Source organism: Panicum virgatum, chromosome 3N, assembly GCF_016808335.1.
Source record: "Panicum virgatum strain AP13 chromosome 3N, P.virgatum_v5, whole genome shotgun sequence".
NCBI classification, from domain to species: Eukaryota; Viridiplantae; Streptophyta; class Magnoliopsida; order Poales; family Poaceae; genus Panicum; species Panicum virgatum.
Window position 1 is genome coordinate 33,977,741 of NC_053147.1, and position 27,404 is coordinate 34,005,144.

Here is a 27,404-nt window from a genome sequence, read left to right on the forward strand (position 1 = left end):
CTTGCAAAAAGTACAAGGCCTGACATTGCTTTTGTAGTGAATCTGTTAGCAAGACATAGTGCTGCCCCTACTAAGCGACATTGGACTGAAGCAAAACAAATCCTTAGATACCTGAATGCTACTAAGTATCTTGGCTTATTCTTTCATAAAATCGAGATCCTAGCTTGGTTGGATACACTGATGCTGGCTATTTGTCTTATCCCCACAATGCCAGATCACAGACATGTTTTGTGTTCCTTCATGGAGAGCTGCTATATCATGAATGTCATTTAAACAAACCTTAGTGGCTACATCTACAAATTATTCTGAGATCATTGCACTATTTGAGGTATCACATGAATGTGTGTGGCTCCATAGAATGATGAACCATATTGAAAAATCATGTGGCATTGATTCCGTAGAATCACCTACTATTATCTATGAAGATAATGCTGCTTGCATTACACAGATGCAAAAAAAGGTTAGATCAAAAGCAATATCACCAAACATATTGCTCCTAAGTTGTTTTATCCCCATGAGCTTCACCAAAGTGGAGAAATAAACATCTTGCAAACAAAGTCTCGTGATAATCTAGTAGATCTCTTCACCAAGTCCCTACATACCTCCTTATTCGAGAAATGTGTTAAGGGAATTGGTATGAGATGGCTCAAAGACTTGCAAACTTCAGGAGGAGACTCTCTGAATGATGGATCAAATTAAACACTTCACATTGCACTCTTTTCTTTTATGAGTTTTTATCATCAGGTTTTCGCATACAAAGTTTTTAATGAGACAATGTTTAATGCTGTTAGAGATAATTCCTTCGTAGCTTGCGGTTGAGCCTTAGCCTGCCTCCCGTCAGTCACGGCATGTATACATGGGATGAGATCGGCACCCCCCGATTCTGTTGCTATAAGTCAAGGTGGTTATTGCCTTGATCTCAGCTCCATATATTGTACCCCTGTTTACTCACGGTGGTTATGCAATTAATTATACTTGCTATCAAATGCAAGCATATGCTTTATCTCATGCTTTCCCACCAGGGTTTTTCTAGAGATAATATCAAGGCATGGATTACTTCTTAAACCTTGCAGGTTTATGATAGAGTAGTCACCAGACATATTATTCCTATTTTTTTCCTACAGGGTTTTCAAAGGAATTAAAAGACAGGTCGATCTCAAGATGGATTCGATCAAAAGAGGGAGTGTTACAATACATTTATTTGATCTCATTAATTCACCCATGGTAATAGCCATGGTAACGGCTATAGTTAATAACATGAATTATGTTCATTGCTTTTATTAGAATAAAAAACTGATGTACTAATGCCAGTCTTGTAATCTCCCTATATAAGAGGATCTTGAGATCAATAAGAAGATCAGCCATTTTCACTATCCATTTGTCTCTACAATTTTACTCCTAATACTTTTCATCTGGGTACTAACAAACAGCAGCTCACCAGGCTTCCAATTTCATCCAGGGAGCAAAGCAAGCGGCAACACTTTATTTGCATGGTATATTATCTAACCGGAGTTCATCCACTACCGATTACATTATTTACAAGTAGCACCTTGCAATGCACCCTATAACGGAACCCTAGCACACTTGTGTGCCGCTTCACTTATTATTATTAAGGTATTCTATCCTTTGGTGTGCTTGGGACACTTATGGAAGTTTTCCTGGCCGAGACACTCCAGATCTCATCGCTCGTCATGCCGACTTCCAGTGGCTGCACGGTTCAAGGAACATGTTAGATTTCATTTTCGACAGGAATACTTTTGTCTCAAGATATACACCAGAGGATGAGGAATAGACTATACCCAAATATGAAGTATGATTCCCATAGCAAATATGGGATATACACAAGGGCAAACATCTTACTGGTCCAGGTCTTCAGATATTAAGATGTTATTGTTCAGGTAAACCAGTTTCATTTCATTTCTCCAGATCTGAAAAAAAACATATTGAATGAGTCAAATTTCGCCTAACTTCTACAAAAAGATTAGTTAAATATTGCCATTTCACTGCATATTATCAATGCGACATACCATGTCTCTAAATTGGACCCTGATATGCGGTACATTTGTTCTATGAATATCATTTCCAGCAGGTCCTCTCTTGAAGTAGTTCTTGCCAATCCAGTGTGCCTGCAAGAAATCAAATACTTATTTGCCGTGCGTTGGGCACACAAATATACAACTAAGAAGGTAATAATATTCTCCAACATCATTTCTAGCATATATAGTTCAAATGCCTAAAGCAATACCCTCCCTAAAGGGAAAAGCACTACTTTAAAGCATGTGAGGGCCACATTTCATACCATCACTCCATAACTGAAATGAAGGTAACAGTCTTGGAACCAAGGTTCACCAAACCGGTGGGAACCGGTCTAGTTTGACCGGTTACCGGTCAAACCGGTCCGGCCCGGTTCTGGTTTGGTCCGGTACCCAACCGGCCAAAATTCAAAATTTAAATTTAAATTCAAAAAATGAAAAATTCCCAAAAAATTCCTAAAAATACTTCAAGGTGCAATGAATCTAATAGTGTCAAATTTTCTCAAAAATTCATTCATTTAGTATAGTTTGCGGGGATTTAAAGTTAAATCAAAAAAGAAAAAAGAAAAAAATGGGCCGGCCCATTAAAGCCCACCGGTCAAACCGGCCGGTAAACCGGTCAAACCGGTCGGTAAACCGGTAAAACCGGCCGGTAAACCGGTTGCACGGGAGCTTTTGAATTTGAATTCAAACCGGTCAAAACCGACCGGTAAACCGGTAAAACCGGCCGGTAAACCGGTCAAACCGACCGGTAAACCGGTCGGAACCGGTTGCATGGGATTTTTTGAATTTATTTGAATTTGGATTTGAATTCAACCGGTTTCCACCGGTTACCGGTCAAACCGGTCCGGTAAACCGCTACCGGAGGGCGGCGGTTTGACCGGACCGGTCGGTTCGGTTAACCCTGCTTGGAACAAGCACTAAAAAAATGTCCTGAGAAGTAGCAAAACATTCTCACCTTGAGTGCATGTGAAAATCCAGATTGATAGACAGAATTCCTCGCAATTTCACATAAATCACAAGAACTGAGCTTCCACAGCTGCAACCACATCAAAATGGATGTCAGTTTCTCATGCATTGTGCATAGGTGCAGCAGTTATCTAGCATATTCTGTGTCTATGTGTGTTTGTGAAGGTAAATGATGAAATCACTTGTATGCACATACACATGTACACAACTCTCATGCTTCATGTGTGCATGGAAAATTGCAGAAAAGAAAATAGGGAATACCGAAGCAGCTATGCTGTATTCTTCCACCAATGGTTCTTTTGTCAGGTGAATTTGCAATGGATCATCCGTAGACAATGAGACATTCAGACCACGTTGGAAGAACATTGGGAAAGGATTCCGATGATAATCAAGAAACAAGGAGTTGTTGCTCAATGGGGACATTGCCAGACCAATCTGATGAAATTGAAACAGCAGGTTAGAAAGAACATCATTGTTCAAAAAACAGAATCTGAAAAGGAAGTGGAGTCAATGTGACACAAGGTGCAGCCAAACATGGAGACAATCTTCAAGGAAACTTCAAAGAGCAAAGAAGAAATACAATTATGCAGCCTAATAATATCAAAGGACAAATTCAACTTGTGGAGCCATGCAGCCTAATAATATCAAAGGATACATTCAAATTGTGGAGCCAGTTCGAATGTCATTAAGAGAGAGATTCTCTGAGCATGATACAACATTTGGCGAGTCCATTTATCATGCCATCTACTGTTATTGCCTACGGTCACTAAAGAAGTGAAGTAAACACATACTGACTATCAATTCTGACTATGGTATATGTGTAAAACCTACAGAGAGCCTGAAATCATGCTGGGCAATGGCATTTTGTAGCATATTACCTGACCAAGATAGTACAAGTACTGAAGCACCGGAGACTTCCTTAAATTGATTCCATGTGATATGTTGTGACAAAGAAGAAATGTCGCAGCCAAGTGGTCAATGTCTCCAGCCTGTATGAGCATACCCATTGGAGCAAACACGATACTGGACTTTCAGAGAGTAACAATCTAAAAAAAAAAGACTTTCAGAGGAACCTGGAATATATTTTACCTCCCCAGCATGTGGACGGAATTTGATAGTGGTCATCCCCTTAGCCTCACGCAGCTGAAAATTTAACTAAAGTGTTACTTCTTAAAAAAATATGGAGAATTAGAGGAAAAGGGCAATATAATCACCTTGTTTAGTGTGTATAAGTTAGCATAGCAGTAGTATGCATAATATGAAAATGCAGGGTTGAACACATTGGTCCATTGTTCGGGTGTGGGCATGTGCTTTGTCGGACGCCTTTCTGGTTTACTTTCATCGTCAACCAGATCCAACCCTACAACCTGCAAGGTGCTAAAAGAGTCAATCTAATATTGCAATATTGCGTACCTGAAATAAATTCATGCATAGACGCCTGTATACATCTGTTGCGCTCTTGTGTGTGCATGTGTGCCACACGCACAAGCACACCTAGGCATGGTGTGTGTGGGGGGGGGGGCACATGCATGTGTCACACACACAGACACAGGCGTGGTGTGTGTGGGCGCACACTTGTGTCACACACACACAGAGGTGCGGCGTGTGTGTGGCCGCACACTTATGTCACACACACACACAGAGGCAGGAAGGGAGGGGGAGGAGTGGTGGTGTGCGCACACTCACATGTCACACACACATGCACACAGTAGATGAGTAGATATCCATATTGACACACACACACACCAATAAGTGAAAGGTGACACAGTAGATATCCAAATTATAATTTATATAGCAATGATTTCCCTACCTGCTTTAGGAAGACATGGAGCTGTGGGTGTGAAGCTGGATCGATAGTAACCTCAAATAGAGGAAGGAAAATGTTGTCAAGAAGATTTTGAAATGATGTAACAATACCCATTTCCTTGTACACATTATATAAGCGTGGAATCTGCAAAAACAGTGAAAGTTAAAACTTTTGTTTTTATTGTCATGTTGTTAAGTAGAAGTACAGTCTTCAGAACATCAAAACCTTGACTTCATGGGATACTGCATCCCAAATGCACAAGATTTATCAGGAAAGAACCATGTACCAACTTTGTATCAGTAATCATTATCGTTATTCTGAAGATTTAGTTTCCATGTGAAAAGGAAGTACTATTGACTGTTCCATGTATGTATCACAGTATAAGAACTAAATCTTACGTTTTGGCAGTCTGCACACTATACTGTTGTTGAAAGTAGTTTTGTCCAGTATTCATACTGATTATTGATTAGAGAAACAATGAATGTAAACTAAAATTACATAAGTTTGGTGGTAGATCCACATATAGCTAAAGAAAATGACAAATATAGTTGTAGGGCTATACTGGTACGACACAATAACAGTAGACGACTGACAATGTGAACAAAGCAGCCGGGAGTCACAGAACTATCCAATATAGCATATTAGCAAGTAGTTCACTAAGTGCTAGGAAATTATAAACACTGTCACAAGTAACTAGTACCAAGAGACGTAAGTAAAAGATACCTGAACCAGCCAGACAACATTTTCACTGTACAATTCATTGTTCACTATCCAACTTGCAAGTTGGTCCCACTCACTTTGCTTCCTTCCGTAGATTGAAATCCTATATTCAGCCATCTGGCAAAGCCCATTACAGCATAGTCAAAAAGTTAAAAAAGCTCACAGAAGAAGTACCACTGAAAACAAAAAAAAAAATTTACCAACTTGGCAGTTTACCTGATATTTGCTAGCAGAAAGGTCTGAGAAAACTTGCTTTGTCAACTCAGCAAGGAAACGGCCTAGTTTGAATCAAATATCAATATGAGCATTTCCAAAATGCACCAAGATAGCTTTCTTGAAAACATTAAATATTGGTCAGCAGTGAATACAATGATTAATCATAATCCATGATCTGAGCGCTACCGAAAAACTGAAGTGAAATATTATGTAGTAATGACGGGAATAATTAGTGTATTCCTCCAACCCTAGATGGATGGGTATATATAGATCCTATACATGGGCCTCTAGATGGGCCTCAATACACATGGGCTCAATATACTCCAACACCCCCCGCAGTCTGAACTACCGGCGCAGCGGTGTTCAAGACTAGACAACAAGAAAGCTAACACCCCGCCCGCAGTCTGAACAACCGACGCAGCGGTGTTCAAGACTGGACAAGATGAGAGTACAAGTAGAGCACAAAAAAAGGGCTAATACCCCCCGCAGCCACAACTAGCCACCGGCTACGTTGAGGCTGGATCGAAACTCCGAGAAGGTCGACGAGGGCAGCCCCTTCGTGAAGATGTCAGCAAACTGGGAGGTAGTCGGGACATGTAGTACCCGAACATTGCCGATGGCGACTCTGTCGCGCACGAAGTGTAGGTCGATCTCCACGTGCTTCGTCCGCTGATGCTGGACGGGGTTGGTGGAGAGATACACGGCGCTGACGTTGTCGCAGTAGACGAGCGTGCTCTTGGCGAGCGGGCTGTGGAGCTCCGCCAAGAGCTGTCGCAGCCAGGACGCCTCCGCCACGCCGTTAGCGACAGCCCGGTACTCCGCCTTGGCACTGGAGCGGGAGACAACCGGCTACCGCTTGGACGACCAGGAGACCAGGTTGCCGCCCAGGAAGACGGCGTAGCCGGAGGTGGAGCGACGAGTGTCCGGGCAGCCAGCCCAGTCAGCGTCGGTGTAGACCACCAGCTCAGCAGAGGACGAGCGGTGAAGTACCAGGCCGAGGTCCACAGTGCCACGGACGTACCGGAGGAGACGCTTCAGCGCAGCAAGGTGTGACTTCCGGGGATCATGCATGTGGAGACAGACCTGCTGAACAGCGTAGGTGAGGTCCGGCCTGGTGAAGGTGAGGTACTGCAAAGCGCCGGCCAGACTCCGGTAGGCTGTAGGGTCAGCCACCGGATCACCCAGATCAGCAGACAGCTTCGCCTGAGTGTCGACTGGAGTGGAGCAGGGCTTGCAATCAGTCATCCCAGCCCGCTCCAGAATATCGAGGGCGTACTGCCGCTGGTGCAGAAGAAGACCAGACGGGCGAGGCTCAACAGTGACGCCCAAGAAGTGGTGGAGCTGACCAAGATCCTTCATAGCGAACTCCTGCTGCAGAGAGGAGATGACACTCTGAAGCAACTGCTGACTGGATGCTGTGAGCACAATGTCATCGACATATAGCAGCAGATATGCCGTCTCATCCCCACGGCGGTAGATGAAGAGAGACGTGTCAGACTTGACCTCGGTGAACCCCAGTGTCAGCAAGAACGTGGCGAACCGAGAGTACCAAGCCCGTGAAGCCTGCTTCAGTCCATAAATAGACTTGTTGAGCCGGCAGACCATATCCGGACGACTCGAGTCCACAAATCCGGCAGGCTGAGAGCAGTAAACAGTCTCTGACAAGGTGCCGTGAAGAAATGCATTCTTCACGTCCAGCTGGTGCAAAGGCCAAGTGCGCGAGAGGGCCGTGCGCACCATAGCGGGCTTCACGACCGAGCTGAAAGTCTCATCATAATCCACACCAGGCCGCTGAGTGAACCCCCGGAGAACCCAGCGAGCCTTGTAGCGCTCCAGTGTACCGTCAGCCCGACGCTTATGCGTCCAGATCCACTTGCCAGTCACCACATTGCAACCAGACGGACGCGGCACGAGGTCCCACATCTGGTTGGCAAGAAGAGCCGCGTACTCCTCTTCCATCGCGCGACGCCAGTGAGGATCCACCAAGGCGTCGCGGACAAAGGAGGGTACCGGAGAGACCCGCGGCTCTCCCTCGGTTGCGGAGAGAGTCGCGGCCTGGGACGCCATCCGCCGAGTCACCATGGGATGGATATGCCGAGGATCCCGATGGATGACCGGCGGGTGGTACACCTCCGGCTCTGCTCGAGAGGGAGCCGGAGGAGGCGGCGGCGACGACGGCTCTGGTGTCGGCGTCGCAGGAGCCTGCGGAGTAGGAGGCGGCACCGGTGTCGACGCGGAACGACGCCGGTACACCTGCACCGGCTCAGCATACCGCTGCGGCGCCGGGTTCGGCGCCGGACGACGCCGGTACACCTGCACCGGCTGAGCGTACCTGCACCGGCTGAGCGTACCGCTCAGGTGCTGGGGAAGGCACCGGGGCCGCGCGTGGCGCAGCAGAAGACACCGGGTCCGTGCGCGGCACGACCGGAGGTCCGGGGGCCGCGCGTGGCGCGACCGCGGGCACCGGGGCCGCGCTCGGCGCAGCAGGGATCACCGGAAGCGGTGCCGGTGCGCCGGGAAAACCTGCATGAAAAGGACAGACAGGTAACGGTGGCTGAACCACCGGGTCAGTCGGAAACAGAGACGCCAGCTCGAGATCAGAAGAAGGTGTGGAGGAGGTGGAGTAGGGAAAATCCGACTCGTCGAAGACGACGTGTCGGGAGATCAGAATGCGGCGAGAGGTGAGGTCAAAGCATCGGTACCCCTTGTGGTCAGGGGAGTACCCGAGGAACACAGAACGAGTCGAGCGGGGTGCCAGCTTGTGAGAAGCGGTGGCGGAGGTGTTAGGGTAACACGCACACCCGAAGACCCGAAGGTGGTCGTAGCGAGGAGGGGTACCGAAAAGAGCGTGGTGTGGAGTGGGAGCAGGAGAAGCAGTGGACGGAAGGCGGTTGAGCAGGTAGGTGGCGGTGTGGAGGCTCTCAGCCCAGAAGCGCGGGGGAGAGAAGCCTGGATCAGAAGGGTGCGCACGACGTCGTTCGTCGTGCGAATCATCCGCTCAGCCTCGCCGTTCTGAGGAGAGGAATACGAACAAGACATACGCAGCTGAACACCCCGAGACAGGAAGAAAGACCGGGAGGTGGAGTTATCGAACTCCCGCCCGTTGTCACACTGGACGGCCTTAACGGTGAGGCCGAACTGAGTGGACACCCAGGCAAAGAAGTGGAGGAGGGTGGGGAAACTCTCAGACTTGGCGCGCAAAGGGAAAGTCCAAGAGTAATGAGAAAAATCATCAACAATGACCAGATAATATCTATAGCTAGACATGCTGAGTAAAGGAGATGTCCACAGGTCACAGTGAATGAGATCAAAAGCATGCGCAGCATGCGAAGAAGAAAAAGAAAACGGAAGTCTAACATGACGACCTAACTGGCACGCATGACAGAGGTGCTCAGCAGGGGCCCTAGTACATGGAACATCGGTACTACGGCGGAGCTGAGGCAAAACGTCGCGGCTGGGGTGATCAAGCCGGCGGTGCCAGGTGGTGGAAGAAGGCGTCACGGCAAAATCAGAAGCCGAAGGCGAGACAGCGGAAGTAGGAAGCCGAAGAGTGTAAAGGGGCCCCGGGCTGTCGCATCGGAGGAGCGGACGCCGGGAAACCGAATACTTCACAGTGACACCAGAGGAGTCAAATTCGATAGAACAGGAGTTGTCAGCAGTAAACTGGCGAATAGAAAGAAGGTTGTGAACCATTTGAGGAGCAACAAGAACATTGGGAAGACGAGGAGCAGAACCCACGGCGGTGACAGGAAGGCAAGATCCATCATCAACCATGATAGAAGGACAAGAGGGGTGTGGGGGTCGGATAGAAGAGAGGATACCAGGATCAGGAGTAGTGTGGAACGAGGCGCCCGAGTCGGCGATCCACTCGGTGCTGGTCGGCGGCGTCAGTCCCATGGTGTTGAAGGACTGCGCCAGAGCGGCCTGGTCCCACCCCCCAGGCCAGGTCGGCTGCTGGCTGGGCTGAGCGGGCGGGGTCCAGGACGGCGCGAAGAGTGGAGCAGCGCCAGTGAACATCGAGATGCGCCCTGACCATGGGTTGCTGAAGGATGGCCAGGGCGTACCTCCCGCGGCAGGGGCAGGAGCGGGAGCCGGAGCCGGTGGCGGCGCGCCCCGACGGCCCCCACCGGTACCGGTGCTCCCAGAAGTAGGTCCACCAGTGCCACCACCACCACCCCGTCGCCGGCGACGTCCACGGCCCCCCTCCTCCGGTCTGCCCGGCGGGAGCAGCACCAAGGAGGGAGGTGGCAGGAGCAGCGGAGGAGGCCGGTGGAGTAGCAACGAGCGCGGCGGGGTGGGCGAGGATGATCCGGGCGCGAGACCCCTGGTGATCTCCTCGAGGGCGAGGTCGTCCCGGACCTGCAGGAAGGTGGGGAAGGGCCTCTGGCGGGCGATCCAGCCCTTCAGGTGGTCGTAGGTGCTGCTCAGTCCCCGTAGGACATTGAGCACCAAGACCCGATCGGACACTGAATCCCCGAGGTCGTGAAGAGCATCGGCCATGCTCTTCATCCGCCGGCAGTACTCACCGACGGAGAGGTCCCCCTGCACAAAGGTGCGGAAGGTGGCGTCGAGCTGGAGAGCGCGGTACTCGGCGTTGCCGAGGAACTGCCCATCGAGCGCCACCCAGGCCTGCCGCGCGGTGCCGCCGTGTGTCCTAACGAGGTCCTGAAGATCCAGGGAGATGGTCCCGAAGATCCAGGACAGGGCGACGCTGTCGAGGCGCAGCCACGTCACGTCACGCGCCTCGATCGGCGAGTCGACGAGGACGTGGTCGTCGAGGGCGTAGCGGCGGAGGGTGAGGAGGACCTGGTCCCGCCAGCGGCCGTAGGAGGAGGACGCGGGGTCGAGGAGGACGGAGATCAGAGCCCTGATGTTCTGGACGCCGGCCGCCTGGAGGTGGAGCTGGGCGACCATGGGGTCAGTCGGGTCGTCCCGAGCTCCAGATCCAGCGTGCGGGGCCTGGTGGGAGGAGGTGCCGTGCTCGGGGTCGACGGGCTGGCCGGAGGAGACGCGGAGGAAGCGCTCCGCCTCGGCGACCCGGAGGGCGAGGGCGTCGGCCGTGGCGCGCTCGCGCTCCCAGGCGAGGGCAGCCACGCGGACCCGCTCCTGGGCCGTTGAAGCTTCCGACTTGGCGGCGAGGAGTGCCGCAGCGAGAGCGGCGTCGGCCTGCTGACCACGGAAGGCGGCGGCGGAGAGCGACGCATCCATGGGAGGCATCCCGAGCGGCGGCCGCGGCTGCTGCGGGCTGCTTGCCGGCAGCGATCGCGGCACGGTGGGTGGCGGCGGCGGCATCACCCGCGCCCGCACCCGGGACGTCCTGAGTTGCGGCGGCGACGTCGGCGGGCCCACCCGCGCCCGCGCCTGCGCCAGGGACGGCCTGGGCGGCGGCGGCATCCCCGATCTGGGCGGCGGCGGCGGCTGCAGGTCGACCCGCGCCTGCACCAGGGCCGGGCACGACCTGGGCAGCAGCTGCAGCCCCGGCCTGGGCCCCTCCCGCGCCTGCGCCCGCGCCAGGGCCAGCCTGGGAGGCCAGTGCAGCGGCAGGGCGGCCCCAGGCGGCTACGGCGCGGCTCCAGGCGGCGGCGCCATGCTGCAGCGGTGGAGCAGAGGAGGTGAGGGTGGCAGCCGCGCCAGCAGCGGATCCGGCGGCGGCGGCCTCGGGGGCGGCGGATCCGGCGGCCCCCAGGCCCCTGCCGGCGGCGGCGGCCCTGCTCGAGATCGAGCAGGGCCAGGGAGGCGGCGGGCCGGGCTGGCCATGGCGCCGGCGCAGAGAAGGGGGAAGGAAGGGAAGAGAGGGAGGGGAAGTCGGAGAGGGGAGGAGGAGGAGCCGACGGCCGGCCATGCTGGCCGGCGGCGGCGGCGCAACAGGGGAGGCGGCTCCCTGGCGGCTGGAACAGAGGAGAGGTGGAAAACCTAAGCTAATGATACCATAATGACGGGAATAATTAGTGTATTCCTCCAACCCTAGATGGGTGGGTATATATAGATCCTATACATGGGCCTCTAGATTGGCCTCTATACATATGGGCTCAATATACTCCAACATGTAGTAACCACTGTAAGGATCACCGGGGTGTCCGACCCTAGAGGGGGAGGGGGTGAATAGGGTCGCTAATCGCTTTTTAACCTAGAGCTCAAACTACTTGCATAAGATAAACCTAATACGTCCTACGCATGCTAGTTATGACTAAGGTTTATCTATGGTACTCTCTACTTACCCCTAAAAAGACTTGCAACCTAGCTAATCCTAATCAAACTAACTAGGAAAGTAAAGGTATGCAAGGTAGAGTAAGTGCGGAAACGTAATGCGGTAAGTAAAGAGGTAAGTGCAAGAGGGATGCAAACTCCCGAGTAGACACGGTCATGTAACGTGGTTCGGCATAAACGCCTACGTCCACGGGACACCGAGGCTCTTCCGATCACCGTCTTGCACTACGCCACCAATGGCGATGCCGGCAAGCAAAGGCAAGTGCCCACAAGACACCGAGTCTTGTGCACCGCCACCGTCTCTCTCGGTCACCCGGCCGAAATCCACTACGGAGCTTCTCCACCAAGGAGGGGGCCTCCTCTTCCCCCGCACAAAGTGTCGTTGCCACTCCACACCAAGACGGAGGGTCACACGACGGATCACAAGTTGCTTGCCGCAGCAAGACTTCTCTCAAGGGAGCTCTCGTAAGAACTAATCCCTATAACAAGCACTAAGCACTCTCACAAGTGTGCTTAAGCCTATATGATGTACAATGAAGCTCTATGGTGGTTGGAGATGTTCTTGGGTGTGTTTGGGATGTTCAGCAACTCCAGCACACTTCAAATGGCCGGGGTGAGGCGTATATATAGGCCACCAAGTCTTGTAGCCGTTGCTCCAACGGTCAGCTGAAAATCTGCTACCACCGGAAGAACCGATGCCTCTTGGCAGGGTAGCGTCGGTTCATCCGGTCACTCACAACATGAAGTAGCCGTTGAAGTCCTGACAGCTGACGCAGAGACCACCGGTTGAACCGATGCAATGCACCGATGCCTCACCGGTTCAACCGGTGCTGAAAGAATCTTCTTCTGGATGCTGACGTCATTACACCGGTGGTATGCACCGATGCACCGTCGGTTGAACCGGTGCTGAAGAAACTTCTTCTGGGCACTTGACATCGTCTCTGGTACAAAGGACGGCCATTGCACCGATGCCCTATTTTGGACCGTCGGTTCAACCGGTGCCTATAGGCGGACTTGGCTTCGATTCCCTTCTGCACTAAAGTATCAAGGCGTCGGTTCTTCCGACTACCATCGGATGCTCCGATGCCCTGGCGTCGGTTCTTCCGGTGCTCCTGAATCGAAGAGCTTTCAGGGCGCTGCCCTGAGACCCGCGAGGGGCGGAACCCCCGTAGGGGCAGTCCATCGGGCCTTGCTACGCCTATCTTCTCTTTCTCTTTGTCATCACTTGAACCTAAAAGACTGAGAATGATCATCTTAACAATCATATTAGTCCAAGTGTTGTGTTGTCATTCGATCACCAAAATCACTCGAAATGGCATCAATGGTGCCATGTTCGTTACAACCACATCTTTGAAACGTTAATTTCTAGGCATGTTCATCAAACAAGACTTGGGCATGTTATCAAACAAAGTAGAAATCAAAACTGAGCAACCAGGTTTATCACATTAGCTCTGCCTATGTCCATTTTCCGAAGATAATCTAAAGATAAGGTGGTGGCTTACACGTTAATAACCTCAGGAGCTCATAATGTGTGTTTAAAAGATTTCTCTTGGATTGTACTAGAAGCTAGCATATAATGACAAGAAATCAGCTTAATCTGCCAATCACTAATTGCTTAACATGAAAAATATGGACCACTGAACCATATGATCACAAATGAACAGCGAATAACTAAGGACGTCTTTCACCAAGTTTTAACCTAAAAAGCCTGGAGCATAAGGTATTTCCCCAATGTTTTGAGCACCGTACCATGGCAAAACATGTGCTATTGCAAGTCCTAAGCAGCTGCTATGTCTCAAGTTGCAGGGCTATAGCAGCGCAAAAACTGTTACAGTTCAAATAGTACATATTTATGCACACAAATATTTAAGCTTTCTTTGGCACCTATTCACTGCACATGGTTTCAAAAAAGTTTCCAAGTTGAGCCTCCTGCCACAATTAATTTAATATGCAATTAAGATACCCCAAAAATCATAAAAAGGAATACCATTACTATTTTAAAATAAGAAAGAAATCTCAGAACTAATTCATTTCCTGCTGCAGAAGATCGATAATAATATAGGTGGACAGCTACTAGGACTAGTAGAGAACTGAAAACTAGACAACTCTTTTTCACTTAAGGCTGATGTTTATCAAGCGAATGCACTAAACTGCAATATAAAGAACAAGTTGACACGCTGCTAGGGAAATTTTGTCTAGAGGGCTGACTTGATTTTCCAAGATGACACTCAGTGAAGTTCAAATGGTCCCAACTTTACATCAACAAAAATTTATAATACTACCGAAGGACATTAGAACAACTAATACCTTGAATGAGATTGTCTTGTTTGAGAAATATCTCTCTGAGCCTACTTTGGCCGCACGGATTGTATTTTAGGTTGAATTTGTCAAAACGATGAAATGTACTTTTGTCTGCATGCACATCTAGCAAATCAACATTCAAATCATACCTGAGAAGAATAAGAATTATTAGCAAATGGTGGTGTCAGAATCATATGTACATAGGACAAATCCAAAACATACCCAGTTAAATCCAAACTCTCAAAAACCTCTTTTAAAGTCATATAAGTACCATCCCTGAAAATGACCACCTACAAGGGATAATATGCATAATCATGATTGTAAGGCAACAACAAAATCATGTTTTGTACCATTTAGGAAAGTTGTTTCGCCAATTAATTAATGAATATACCTCATCAGGTTCTTTTCTTAGTTTGGACTTTATGAACCTCAGCAGATGCTTTTGATTCATGCATGCTGAGTGGTGAACATGAGTGTCAACCTTCCTGACATTGTAAAAATCACGATGTGGTGCAGTCTTCTGGGCAAGAAATTCCCTATCCGCATTTAACATCAGATGAAACTTGAATTTCTGAAAGGAAATAAAAATGCATCACACCCAGAGAACTGCAGCAGAGCATTCAAAATAAAAACAATTCATCATGTATGAAGGAGGTAAATGGGTTTACTACATGATTACATGTTCAAGAAGATTCAAACGATTATGGCAGACAGTTCTTGTGTTCCCCGCAGCCGTTACTCGGAGAATATAATGCAAGTCAGTGAAGAAGGTTGTAGCATCAGCTACAGGATAAATTCTCTCCATGTCTGAGGAAGAAAAGGGAAGGGGAAATATATGAGTCACGAAATCATCTGGTTAAGCAAGTGGAGTGCGCTAGTAGAACTTACAATCCTTATCCTCATAAACATGGACCACACCGTCAACCATTTGGAAGACATGCTGAAAGAACAATCAATAGTTGGAATCCCAATAGAACAAAAATGAAAGATATTGAAACACTGCAACAAGCAGAACTAAGGTACCTCTGACTTTGGTTCAGGCACATAAGTGAATGGGTTGGGGTTAGGTTTTGGAGTACACGGGTCATTTATGATTTCCTTCTCCCATGGAGCAACCTCTTCTCTATAAAGATAAGAGTCTCTTAACTCGAGGCACTTCTGAAGGATTTTGAAAACTTCAATTTCATCAGGAGTTGGAATCTCTGCCATAAATAGAAAATACCATTTAATAAACTTCCATACATGTTGTACAGAAGATCCAGCTCGGTGCTCAGATTTTATTCGGCTGAAGACAACAATACAATCACCAGTTTAAAAAATAATTACTTGTGAATAGAGAAGTTTCTCATGTATGAGTTATATTCTGCAAATTGCACATCAAAATAATCACAAACTAAGAGAAATAAGAAATTGTCCAGGCACACAACCCAACAATAAAAGTTGTACTAAATTTTACCATGGTTTTCAATTATGGTTCAGACTTAGTAGGACCAAGACCGAGTATATGATGTGCGATTTCAGCGCGACTAGGCATGAGGGGGGAGACGTTAGTCTAGATGGGCAAGTGGTGGTCCAGAATGATACTTTTCGGTATTTAGGATCGGTGCTACAAAAGGATGGCGACATTGATAAAGATGTTAGGCATAGAATTTCAGCTGGCTGGTTGAAATGGCGGCAAGCTTCTGGCATCCTTTGTGACAAGAGGGTGCCACAAAAGCTAAAAAACAAATTCTATAGGACAGCAATTCGTCCGGCGATGTTATTCGGTGCTGAATGTTGGCCTACAAAAAGTTGACATGTCCAGCAACTGAGTGTAGCAGATATGCGGATGTTGCGGAGGTTTTGCGGGCACACAAGGAGGGATAGAGTCCGGAACGAAGTTATTCGGGATAGGGTCGGGGTGGCACCAATTGAGGAGAAACTTACCCAGCATCGGCTGAGATGGTTTGAACATGTCCAACGAAGGCCTCCTGAGGCGCCGGTGCGTAATGAGGTTCTTGAGCGGGTCGATAATGTAAAGAGGGGTAGAGGTAGACCTAAACTGACGTGGGATGAGTCGGTTAAGAGAGACCTTAAGGATTGAAATATCTCTAAAGAGATAGCTTTGGATATGAGCACTTGGAGACTAGCTATCAATGTGCCTGAACCTTGAATTTATTTCTTTCGGGTTTCATCTCTAGCCTACCCCAACTTGCTTGGGAAAAAAGGCTATGTTGTTGTTGCTGCTGCTTTCAATTATGGTTCTTGACTTACACTAAATATGAAAAACAAATTGATAAATTGTACATATATCCACAAAGGACTACAACATCTAAGTACTACTCCCTCCATCCTGAAATATAAGGCATTTTGATTTGTCCTAAGTCAAGCTGTTCCAAGTTTGACCAAGTTTATAGAAAATAGTAATAATATTTTGAATGTCAAATGAGAATAATTAGATCCATTATGAAATATGTTTTCATAATTTTCTCTATAAATTTGGTCAAACTTAGACTACATTGACTTAGGACAAACCAAAATGCCTTCTATTTCACTACGGAGGAGTATGCCAAAAGAGTGTTTGAAAAATAAAGGTAGCAGGGGTCAAGCCAGGTGACCTAACCAAAGCATAGTTAAACAATTACAATATTAGCATTTTCTTCTAGCTCTGTCAATGTTTGAAAAGAGATTAAGAGAGGTACTGTTTCACCATTAAATCAGCATTATGAATTATTATTCGTATTGTGTTCGAGAAAAAAATATTATTCGTATTCAAATGCCATACCCTTTGGAGCAGTTAACAGCTTGATGAACGATTCTTGCTCAGGTTCTCTTCGTAGAATATCAGCAGCAACCGGATCAGGTTGAACTGCATGAAGATCATTGGATATACTATGTGATCGTATCAAGTTTGCTACTGACGGTTTGGATGTTCCATTTTCCACATTTGCATTTCCTTTGCGTTCTCCTTCCTGCTCAAAATGAGTTCACAAATTAAGAAAAAAAAAAGGTTTTTATTGCCTACTGCCCTACCAAATAGAAGTGAAGAATATATCAGTTGAAGATAATTGATGATTCATAACAGCAACCAAACTAGTGTAATATCTAAAACAAAGGCATTATATAGGTCGTCTTTGCAGAAAATAAAAAATTTCTTAACAAACATACTTGTTCCAAGCTTCACCCAATTAGAAGTTGTATAGAAAGGCAGCAGAAGCAGTGGAATGTATGAGAGTGCATTACTTTTCTACATCAAGTTATTCTCTGTCATTCATAAAATTCCTAATGGCCACCGTATACTAAAATGCAATGCAAAATTGCAGATAATTTTCTGTTGACCCTTTGCATCAATTGCAACAGTCTCAACTCACAATAGAGTATCTCGGGAACAACATCATTCTTTGATCTCAGGAACTATCTTGGGAGCAGGTTAGGGCATGCTGCCATGTTGGAGATATCTGTATTCCTGGAACATAGCAACCACCTCCATTGCATCCATTAACGGAGTTTATGGCCATTACGACAGTGCCAAGACAAATTGTTTCACCGGGTTGGAGGGGTTGTCATAAGCCATGTCTAATAATACATCAGAATCAATATTGGTTTACTTGTAACCCAAGATAACTTCTCTACAGACTTGTAATATTCAAATAAAACAGAAGTAAAGTAAAGTATTCACCCTCCGTCTCCATATATCTATTCCCAGAACCATTAATAAGAACATATAATTTGGAACAAATTGTTGGCTTTCTTGTTGTCCAGTCTTGAACACCGCTGCGCCAGTAGTTCAGACTGCGGGGGGGTTGGTGTATATGTGAGCCCATGTATAGAGGCCCATTTATATGCCCATGTATAGGATCTATATATCCCACCCTTCTAGGGTTTGGAGGAATACAAGCAATTATTCTCTCCATCATAGTATCATTAGCCTAGGTCTCTCTCACCTCTCTCCCTCCCGCCGCCAGCAGCAGCAGCCGCCGCCGGCCTCCTTCTCCTCCTTCCCTCCTCTCCCTTCCTCTGCTCCTGCTGCCGCCGCCGCCTGGAGCCATGGGGGGCCGTGGCCACCGGCGTTGGGCCGCGCCGGCCGGTGGAGGTGCTGCCGCCGCCGGGGCTGGCGCCCCTGCCCCTGGATCCGCTTCCTGGGCAGGGGGCGCCGCCGCCGCCGCGCTGGCCGCCGTCCCTGGCGCCGCTGCCCCTGGATCCGCTTCCTGGGCAGGGGGCGCCGCCGCCGCCGCGCTAGCCGCCGTCCCTGGCACCGCTGCCCCTGGATCCGCTTCCTGGGCAGGGAGCGCCGCCGCCGCCGCGCTGGCCGCCGTCCCTGGAGGCGCAGGTGCGTGGTCGCCGGCCGCTGCCTCCTTTGGCGCGCCCCAGGGGCTCATCCCGGTCCCGGCCGCTGGCAGCCCCAGCATCGCCGACCCGCTCCTGCAGGGCACCAGCGGCGCGGCCATCTCCGCCCCTGCTGCCTTCCCCAAGCAGAACTGGGCTGCCGCCTCAGGTTCCACCGACCAGAGCGTCGTGCCCTGCAGCAGTGCACCCTGGGCCGCCGCCGCCCCCTGGGCCGCCGCCGCCGCCGCCCCCTGGGCCGCACAGGCTGTCGCGCCCGCCGCGCACGCCGCGTAGGCCGCCGTCGCGCCCGCCGCACACGCCGCTCAGGCCGCCGTCGCGCCCGCCACGCATGCCACGCGGGCCGCCGCCTCCCTTGCCGCCGCGCACGGCGCGCAGGCTGTCGCGCCCTGGGACCCCGCGCGGGCCGCTGCCTCCCTCACCGCCGCGCGCGCCGCGCAGGCCGCCGCCTTCGGCGCGTGGCTGCCCCAGGGCGCCGCCGCCGGATCCGCCTTCCCCGGGGCCCCTGGCGCCGCCCCTGCTGCCAGACTTCATGTGCACGCGCCCGCGTCCGCGACGGCCGCGTTGCCCGCGCCCCTGCACGCGCCCGACCCCCTCCTTGGTGCTCCTCTCACCGGCCAGACCGGGGGTGGGGGAGGCCGAGGGCGTCGTCGGCGGAGGGGACGTGGCGGTGGTGCTCGGGGCACTCCGGACCCGACCCCGGCTCCCACTCCTGCTCCTGGCCCTGGGGGTACGCCCTAGCCATCCTTCAGCGCCCCATGGCCAGGGCACATCCCGATGTGGCCGTTTCAGGGTAGGGGGGCCTCGTCCTCAGCCCCAGCCGGCGGTCATGCTCGCCGCTGCTGCTCCCTTGTTCACGACGTTCTTGACCCCGCCCGCCCTACCCAGCAAACATCCGCCCTGGCCTGGGGGGTGGGACCAGGCCGCACTGACGCAGTCCTTCAGCTTCAGCGCCATGGGGCGGACGCCGCCGGTCAGCACCGAGTGGATCGCCGACTCGGGTGCCTCCTTCAACACCACCACAGATATCGGTATCCTCTCTTCTGTCTGACCCCCACACCCCTCTTGTCCTTCTTCCATCATGGTTGGTGACCGGTCTTGCCTTCCTGTCACCGCTGTGGGTTCTGCTCCTGGCTCCTTTCGTCTTTCCAATGTCCTTGTTTACAGCTAACAATTCTTGTTCCATCGAGTTTGATTCTTCTGGCCTCACTGTAAAGGATTCGGTCTCCCGGCGTCCGCTACTCCGGTGTGACAGCACGGGCCCCTTTACACCCTTCGCCTTCCTTCATCTGCTGCACCACTCTCGCCTTCTTCTTCGCCATGGCCGTCTTGGTCTGCCGCTTTTGCCGCAACACCATCTTCCACCACCTGGCAACGCCGTCTTGGTCACTCTGGTCGCGACGTTCTGGCTCAGCTCAGTCGTAGTACCGATGTTCCTGCTACTAGGGCTCCTGCTGAGCCCCTCTGTTATGCGTGCCAGCTCGGTCGTCATGTTCGGCTCCCTTTGTCTTCTTCTTCGCATGCGATGCATGCATTTGATCTTGTTCACTGTGACCTGTGGACCTCTCCTGTACTTAGCCTTTCTGGTTATAAGTACTATCTGGTGGTGGTCAATGATTTCTCGCACTACTCTTGGACGTTTCCTTTGCGCGCCAAGTCTGAGACCTTCCCCACCCTTCTCCACTTCTTTGCCTGGGTATCCACGCCCCGCTCGACTCGTTGTGTGTTCCTTGGTTACTCCCCTGACCACAAGGGGTACCGATGCTTTGAACTCACCTCTCAACGCGTCCTGATCTCCCGACACGTCGTCTTTGACGAGTCGGATTTCCCCTACTCCACCTCCTCCACACCTTCTCCAGACCCCGAGCTGGAGTCTCAGTTTCCGACTGACCCGGTGGTTCAGCCACCTTTTCCTGTTTGTCCTTTCCCTGCAGGTTTTCCCGGTACATCGGCACCGTTCCCGGTGATCCTTGCTGCGCCGAGCGCGGCCCCGGTGCCCGCGGTCGCGCCACGCGCGGCCCCCGGACCTCCGATTATAGATGGCCAATGGGCCGGGCCGGCCCGGCCCGCCACGATGTCAGGCTGGCACGGCCCGAAAGGCATCGGGCCGACACGGGCTGACGGGCCTCACGGGCCGTGCCGCTGCGGGCTTCGTGCTTGGCCTCCGGCCAGGCACGGCCCTATGGGCCTTTTTCGTGCCGTGCCGGCCCGTGAAGCACGGCCCAATCCACGGGCCGTGCCAGCCCATGGCCCATAACGCTCAAAATACCTTAAACACTTTAATTTTTTTCACATTCACAATTACTCAGCAAATTCATAGAATACAAAGCCACAAGTGACAAGTCTCAGCTAATTCAAAGTTACTCAGTTCACAGTGCAATACAAGTCACAAGTCACAAAACACAAAGCCACAATCACATGCAGGCATGCAGCACAACACAAGTCAAGAGATAGCAAGAATATATCAAAATGAGCTGATGTGCAATGCTGCCTCATTAAAAACCTTTCTAGGTAAAACTCACCCTTGTAAGAAACCCTAGAAAGAAAAAAAGAGTGCAGCCAGCTCACAATTAAGTGTTAATGTTATTACAATCCATAGTGGTTCAAATGGCCACCCAAAATTACAGTGAGTCCACATATTACTCACTCATCTCACAGCAAAATAACCCTCTCAGTCACTCTCAGAGTCTCAGCTCAGCTCACAGCCCCACCACCACCAGCTCCTTCATCATCAAGAAAGAGGTTCTTGAATGCTTCCTCCAGCTCTGTGTCCTCGGCTTCGTGTTGTTCTCTTCTTGCCCCTAACTCCCAATCCTTGATGCAGGTAAGCATCTCCACGTTCTCTGGCAAGAGGCGCCGTCGCCGCTCTTCAAGGATCCTTCCTGTTAAACTGAAACAAGACTCGGAAAAGATAGTAGATACAGGAACAGACATGATATCTCTAGCCATTATAGATAGGATTGGATAGGTTAGCTTATGGTCACGCCACCAAAGAAGTATGTCAAAGTCATCATCATAAGCAGTGACACAAATGACCAGTACCAGAACAAGATCTAGCAGACAATCTCTTGCTACAAATGTTACAGATAGCAGCAACTCGCACATCATTTTCCTTACCTCCTTGAAATCAGCCCAGACACTGGATTTGCGTTTACCTGAAGATGAGGTAACATGAGTGTCGGTGGAGCCGCACCCTGCTGCCATCGCGGCCCCTCCACCACCGTCGCCGGCACCGGCCTCGGCATCGACATCAATAACGTTGTTCGGAACGTTGCCGTCACCGACATCGATACCAAACAACGCCGCAGCGTCCTCACGGACGTCGTCGTCCTCCATTTCTAGCTCGTCCGCTAGGTGGTCGTCGCCAGGATGCTCATCCACCCCCGGCATTGCGACCCCGAGCGCGGACGGGCCGGACGGTTGACCCTCGCCTCCAGCACCATTCCTCAACGGAGCACCGGGCCGGAGCCGAGCCATGTCTAGGCCAGAGGAGGAAGACTCGGCATCGGACACCGACCTGTGCAGAGGACAAAGGAGAGTGAGTGAGAGATAGAGAGAGATAGCCATCGATCTAGATCTAGGGTTAGGGTTAGGTTTCGAGGAGTTACCTGCGCTACCGGAGCCCGGTGCCGGACGAGGGCCACCCAAAGGAGACGAGACAGAACCGATTAGAAACTGGAATCGACGGCGAGCGGCGGAGGGACTGGACAGTAACACGAACTCACATATTCCGGCGAGATAGAGAGGACAGAGTAGAGGAAGGGAGAGTAGGGAGGGAGGAGACGAGGAGGGAGAGAGATGGAGGAGCGTCGGCGTGGTCACCGGAGCCGGGGATGGTCGGAGGCGAGCGGCAGCCGACGGATCTACTGCGAGAGCCGAGAGCGGAGAGCCCGAGACGAAAGCGAGAGCGACTGAACGAGTGCCGAGAGCGACTGAACGAGTGCGGCGGCCGGGAGGGGAGAGGTTGGGTTAGGTTTGGGGGGTGGGGGCGGGGCCGCTACTTCACTAACCCAGCCGTACCCGTATCTGATACTTGCGTATCCGATACTTCGATACTTCGATACTCCGATACTCTCTTTATACTACCATTGTGTCATCTTTCAAACTCACGTATCGCCGTATCAGTATCGCCGTACCCGTATCGCGTATCGGTGATACATACGCGGGAGTTAACGGGCCGGTACCGGGCCGACCGTTGGAGCGGGCCGTGCCCGTGCCGTGCCACGGGCCTGGGGTGCGGCCCAAGCACGGCTCGCTCCCTCGGGCCGTGCTAGCCCGGGCCCGTTGGTCACCGGGTCGGGCCGGGCTTGGGCCGGGCCAAAAAAACGGGCCCCGTGCTGGGCCAACGGGCTCGGCAGGCATGGCCAACTATACCTCCGATCGTGCCGCACGCGGACCCGGTGTCTCCTGCTGCACCACGCGCGGCCCCGGTGCCATCCCCTGCACCTGCGCGGTCCGCTCAGCCGGTGCAGGTGTACCGGCGTCGTTCGGCGCCGACACCGGCGCCGCCGCGGTACGCTGAGCCGGTGCAAGTGTACCAACGTCGTTCGTTGCCGACACCGCCGCCACCTCCTGCTCCGGAGGCTCCTGCGACGCCTCCACCGGAGCCGTCGCCGCCGCCGCCTCCACCGGCTCCCTCTCGAGCCGAGCCGGCAGTGTACCACCCGCCCGTCGTCCATCGGGATCCTCGGCATATCCATCCCATGGTGACTCGGCGGATGGCGTCTCTGGCCGCGACTCTCTCCGCCACCGAGGGAGAGCTGCGTGTCTCTCCGGTACCCTCCTCTGTCCGCGACGTCTTGGCGGATCCTCACTGGCATCGCGCGATGGAAGAGGAGTACGCGGCTCTTCTTGCCAACCAGACGTGGGACCTCGTGCCGCGTCCGTCTGGTTGCAATGTGGTGACTGGCAAGTGGATCTGGACGCATAAGCGTCGGGCTGATGGCACACTAGATCGCTACAAGGCTCGCTGGGTTCTCCGGGGGTTCACTCAGCGACCTGGTGTGGACTATGATGAGACCTTCAGCCCAGTGGTGAAGCACTGTGCGCACGGTCCTCTCACTTGCGCTCTCGCGCTCCTGGCCTGTGCACCAGCTGGACGTGAAGAATGCGTTTCTTCACGGCACTCTGTCAGAGACTATCTACTGCTCTCAGCCAGCGGGATTTATGGACTCGGGTCGTTCGGATATGGTCTGCCGACTCAACAAGTCTCTCTATGGTCTGAAGCAGGCTCCTCGGGCTTGGTACTCTCGGTTCGCCACGTTCTTGCTGAAATTGGGGTTCACCGATGCCAAGTCTAACACGTCTCTCTTCATCTACCGCCGTGGGGATGAGACTGCATATCTGCTGCTCTATGTCGATGACATTGTGCTCACAGCCTCCAGTCAGCAGTTGCTTCAGAGTGTCATCTCCTCTCTGCAGCAGGAGTTTGCTATGAAGGATCTGGGTCAGCTCCACCACTTCTTGGGCGTCACTGTTGAGCCTCGCTCGTCTGGTCTTCTCCTTCACCAGCGGCAGTACGCACTCGATATTCTGGAGCGGGCTGGGATGACTGATTGCAAGCCCTGCTCCACTCCTGTCGACACTCAGGCGAAGCTGTCTGCTGATCTGGGTGATCCAGTGGTTGATCCTACTGCCTACCGGAGTCTGGCTGGCGCTTTACAGTACCTCACCTTCACCAGGCCGGACCTCACCTACGCTGTTCAGCAGGTCTGTCTCCATATATATGCATGATCCCCGGGAGTCACACCTTGCTGCGCTGAAGCGTCTCCTCCGCTACGTCCGTGGCACTGTGGACCTCAGCCTGGTGCTTCACCGCTCGTCCTCTGCTAAGCTGGTGGTCTACACCGACGCTGACTGGGCTGGCTACCCGGACACTCGTCGCTCCACTTCCGGCTACGCCGTCTTTCTGGGCGGCAACCTGGTCTTCTGGTCGTCCAAGCGGCAGCCGGTTGTCTCCCGCTCCAGTGCTGAGGCGGAGTACCGGGCTGTCGCTAACGGCGTGGCGGAGGCGTCCTGGCTACGACAGCTCTTGGCGGAGCTCCACAGCCCGCTCGCCAAGAGCACGCTCGTCTACTGCGACAACGTCAGCGTCGTGTATCTCTCCACCAACCCCGTCCAGCATCAGCGGACGAAGCATGTGGAGATCGACCTACACTTCGTACGCGACAGAGTCACCATCGGCGATGTTCGGGTACTCCATGTCCCGACTACCTCCCAGTTTGCTGACATCTTCACCAAGATACTGCCCTCCTCGACCTTCTCGGAGTTTCGCTCCAGCCTCAACGTAGCCGGTGGCTAGTTGTGGCTGCGGGGGGTATTTGCCCTTTGTACTCTATTTGTACTCTCTTCTTGTCCAGTCTTGAACACCGCTGCGCCGGTAGTTCAGACTGCGGGGGGGGGTGTTGATGTATATATGAGCCCATGTATAAAGGCCCATCTACAGGCCCATGTATAGGATCTATATATCCCACCCTTCTATGGTTTGAAGGAATACAAGCAATTTATTCTCTCCATCACAAATAATCATAATAGTACTTTTGTAATGCATCCCAAAAGCAAGCTACCGATTGAATCCACTAAATGAGGTTGAGATATTTTATATCCAGTGTTTGATCAGTTGGCTACTTGTTAAATACAGTATGCATGCAAGGTAAATTTGTATGAACAGAAGATTAAATCCTACAAACAATACAAGATCAAACAAAGGAACACTTCATGCTAAATTATCCCTGAAAGATTTTGGCCATTGATCAACTGATAACATGCACATAATCACCATTGTTTCCAAACAATTGTGAACCATCATGTGATCCTGGCACACAAATTCATGCCAAGGTCTACTTTGACATAAAAATATAAAGCTGACAGGAGTGGAAGACTAACAATAATAACAGAAAATACTATAACAAGTGATGGGAACTTACAAGGTTTCCATTTGTGTTAATGTAGCCATTGTCAAGTTTACCACCATGTTGTGTAGCATCATCCTCATCAGATCCATCTACACTCTCAAACGCACTTGCACTGGCAGCAGGGGATTTGGGTGAGTTAGGCCTAATTACTGCAACTCGTCTGTTTGAACCTGAGCGTGCAAGTTGTTTATTGCCTGTAATAACCATTCATTGTAAAAGAAGGCCATTGTAGAGGAAAGAAAAGTAAACTTTAGTGCCTTGCTTAGCAAAAAAAAACAGAGAGAGAGAGAGAGATGAAAATGCATCACAGAAGTCATAGCTTATATGCATATCTCATGCTGATTAAATCAATGCAATGTATGATGACATTTGCACTCCAGAATTAGAATACAAAGTTCATAAAACTATGTTCAAGTAGTTTTAATTTTTGCTTGGAGCTCCCATAATTGGTTCTGGGCTTCTAGTACAACCAGCAAAGAATCAGCACAAGTGGTGTGACCCATTAACATATTATTGCCCAAGCTTATGGCTAGCAGGAATAATCCTTTTTTTAACCTAAGCTACCTCTACACTCCACATTGCCACTGTCATAGTTCAGGAAAACCAGCTCCGCATTGCAAAGATTTGCAGATTTAAAAACATGTGATGTGAAGCAGGTGGTTAAGACTGGGGCCCTTGTCAATAGAAAAGGAAGTTATTTCTCAGCTCGAAAAAATAATTGCAGCATTATCAAGTGATTAACTAGTATAATTTATGGCCTTCTACATATGCAATACTACAAACTTGTTTATGCACACTCAAGGGAAATACATGCACCTCAAAACATAAATCCAGGAGTTAAGAGGGGGGGCTAGTATCAGCTACTTAAGTTGAATAGCTTCTCACTAATGGTCCATACACGAAACATGTTAATGCATCTCCCCTTGTATACTACGGCATCATCTCACCATCTAGTATACATTTCTCCTTCCATTTTATTTAACAAATTGCAGACTTGCAGTGTTTGCTACGCACAACTCTCATGGCGCCTAAAGCTTAAATTGAGCATGCCCATGCTTCACACAAATGCATTTGTAAGTTCTGCTCATGTCTTGTAATGATTATTTGCTTGTTTTAAGCAAAATGTGTATCGGTCGTCGGGAATTTGATGAGCGCAACAACATTTATGTCATTTTCCTCATATTGTCATACCCAGTGCGCACGACGGGCAAAGCCATTTCGCGGCCTAACTCCTATCTCCAGGCCAGCTCCCCAAATCCTATCCACTCCACTCCAGTACTCCGCACCCAGCCCAGCCCAGCCCCGCGCGCGCGCGAGCACACGTGTCCATAAATGCGGAACAAACATACCGTCGGGGCCCACGTGCAGCCTGGGCAAGCCCTCGGGGATCTGGAGCAAGTCGGCGGGGTCGAGCGCGCCACCGTTGGCGTGCGGGCCAACCAGCCCCTCCTCCTCCTCCTCCTCCTCCACGAGGTACCCACCGCCGGCGAGCCCGCCGCCGCCACCGCCGCGACCGACGCCATCGTAGAACGCGGAGAGGTCAGGAAGCGAAGCTGAGCCGCCGGCGGCGCGGCGCGTAGGAGGGGGTTTACCGCCGGCGGCACCGGCGGGGGCGCGGGGCCGGCGGCGGCGGGTGGAGGCGGAGCGGGCGAGGTCGCCGCCGACCTGCGCGACGGCGCGGCAGTGCAGGTAGTAGGCTGCGGCAGCGGTGGAGGAGGCACCCACGAGCACCGCGAGAGCGAGCTGCAGCTTGTACGATGAGGCGGAGCCCGAGGAGTCCATGGGTGCCTACCGGTTGAGGTGGAGGCAGCACGGGGGGTTTAAGTGGGGTGATTAGGAGAGGAAGGAATGGGATGGGAGGGGGATTAGCATGAGAGGGTGGATGGGGATGGGCTGTGGTGGGCCGTATTTATA

General features: G+C 51.4%; 2 protein-coding genes across 2 annotated transcripts; both read right to left on the reverse strand.

Moving 5' to 3' along the window:
- Nucleotides 1-1,214: 1,214 nt before the first annotated feature.
- LOC120665786 (AMP deaminase-like) lies at nt 1,215-27,365 on the reverse strand. The gene is made up of 20 exons (XM_039945466.1): nt 26,840-27,365; nt 25,503-25,684; nt 17,018-17,204; nt 15,277-15,455; nt 15,142-15,193; nt 14,933-15,060; nt 14,645-14,824; nt 14,476-14,543; nt 14,260-14,402; nt 5,746-5,807; nt 5,533-5,646; nt 4,813-4,953; nt 4,217-4,369; nt 4,092-4,145; nt 3,881-3,991; nt 3,264-3,437; nt 2,992-3,072; nt 2,028-2,126; nt 1,800-1,928; nt 1,215-1,708 (listed from the first exon to the last, which is right to left on the reverse strand). Exons 1-19 carry the CDS (start codon nt 27,270-27,272, stop codon nt 1,857-1,859), a joined length of 2,613 nt encoding a protein of 870 aa, XP_039801400.1. The 5' UTR covers nt 27,273-27,365; the 3' UTR covers nt 1,215-1,708; nt 1,800-1,856.
- LOC120665787 lies at nt 21,028-23,239 on the reverse strand. The gene is made up of 2 exons (XM_039945467.1): nt 22,185-23,239; nt 21,028-22,093 (listed from the first exon to the last, which is right to left on the reverse strand). Exon 2 carries the CDS (start codon nt 22,051-22,053, stop codon nt 21,271-21,273), a length of 783 nt encoding a protein of 260 aa, XP_039801401.1. The 5' UTR covers nt 22,054-22,093; nt 22,185-23,239; the 3' UTR covers nt 21,028-21,270.
- Nucleotides 27,366-27,404: the final 39 nt, after the last annotated feature.

Coding starts and splice junctions, on each gene's coding strand:
- LOC120665787 (XM_039945467.1), bottom strand. CDS start 22,053: ATGGCTCGGCTCCGGCCCGGTGCTCCGTTGAGGAATGGTGCTGGAGGC.
- LOC120665786 (XM_039945466.1), bottom strand. CDS start 27,272: ATGGACTCCTCGGGCTCCGCCTCATCGTACAAGCTGCAGCTCGCTCTC. Junction 5,647..5,745: donor TTTCTGCTAGCAAATATCAG/GTAAACTGCCAA, acceptor GGGCTTTGCCAG/ATGGCTGAATATAGGATTTC. Junction 4,954..5,532: donor ATGTTGTCTGGCTGGTTCAG/GTATCTTTTACT, acceptor CTGTTTTTGCAG/ATTCCACGCTTATATAATGT.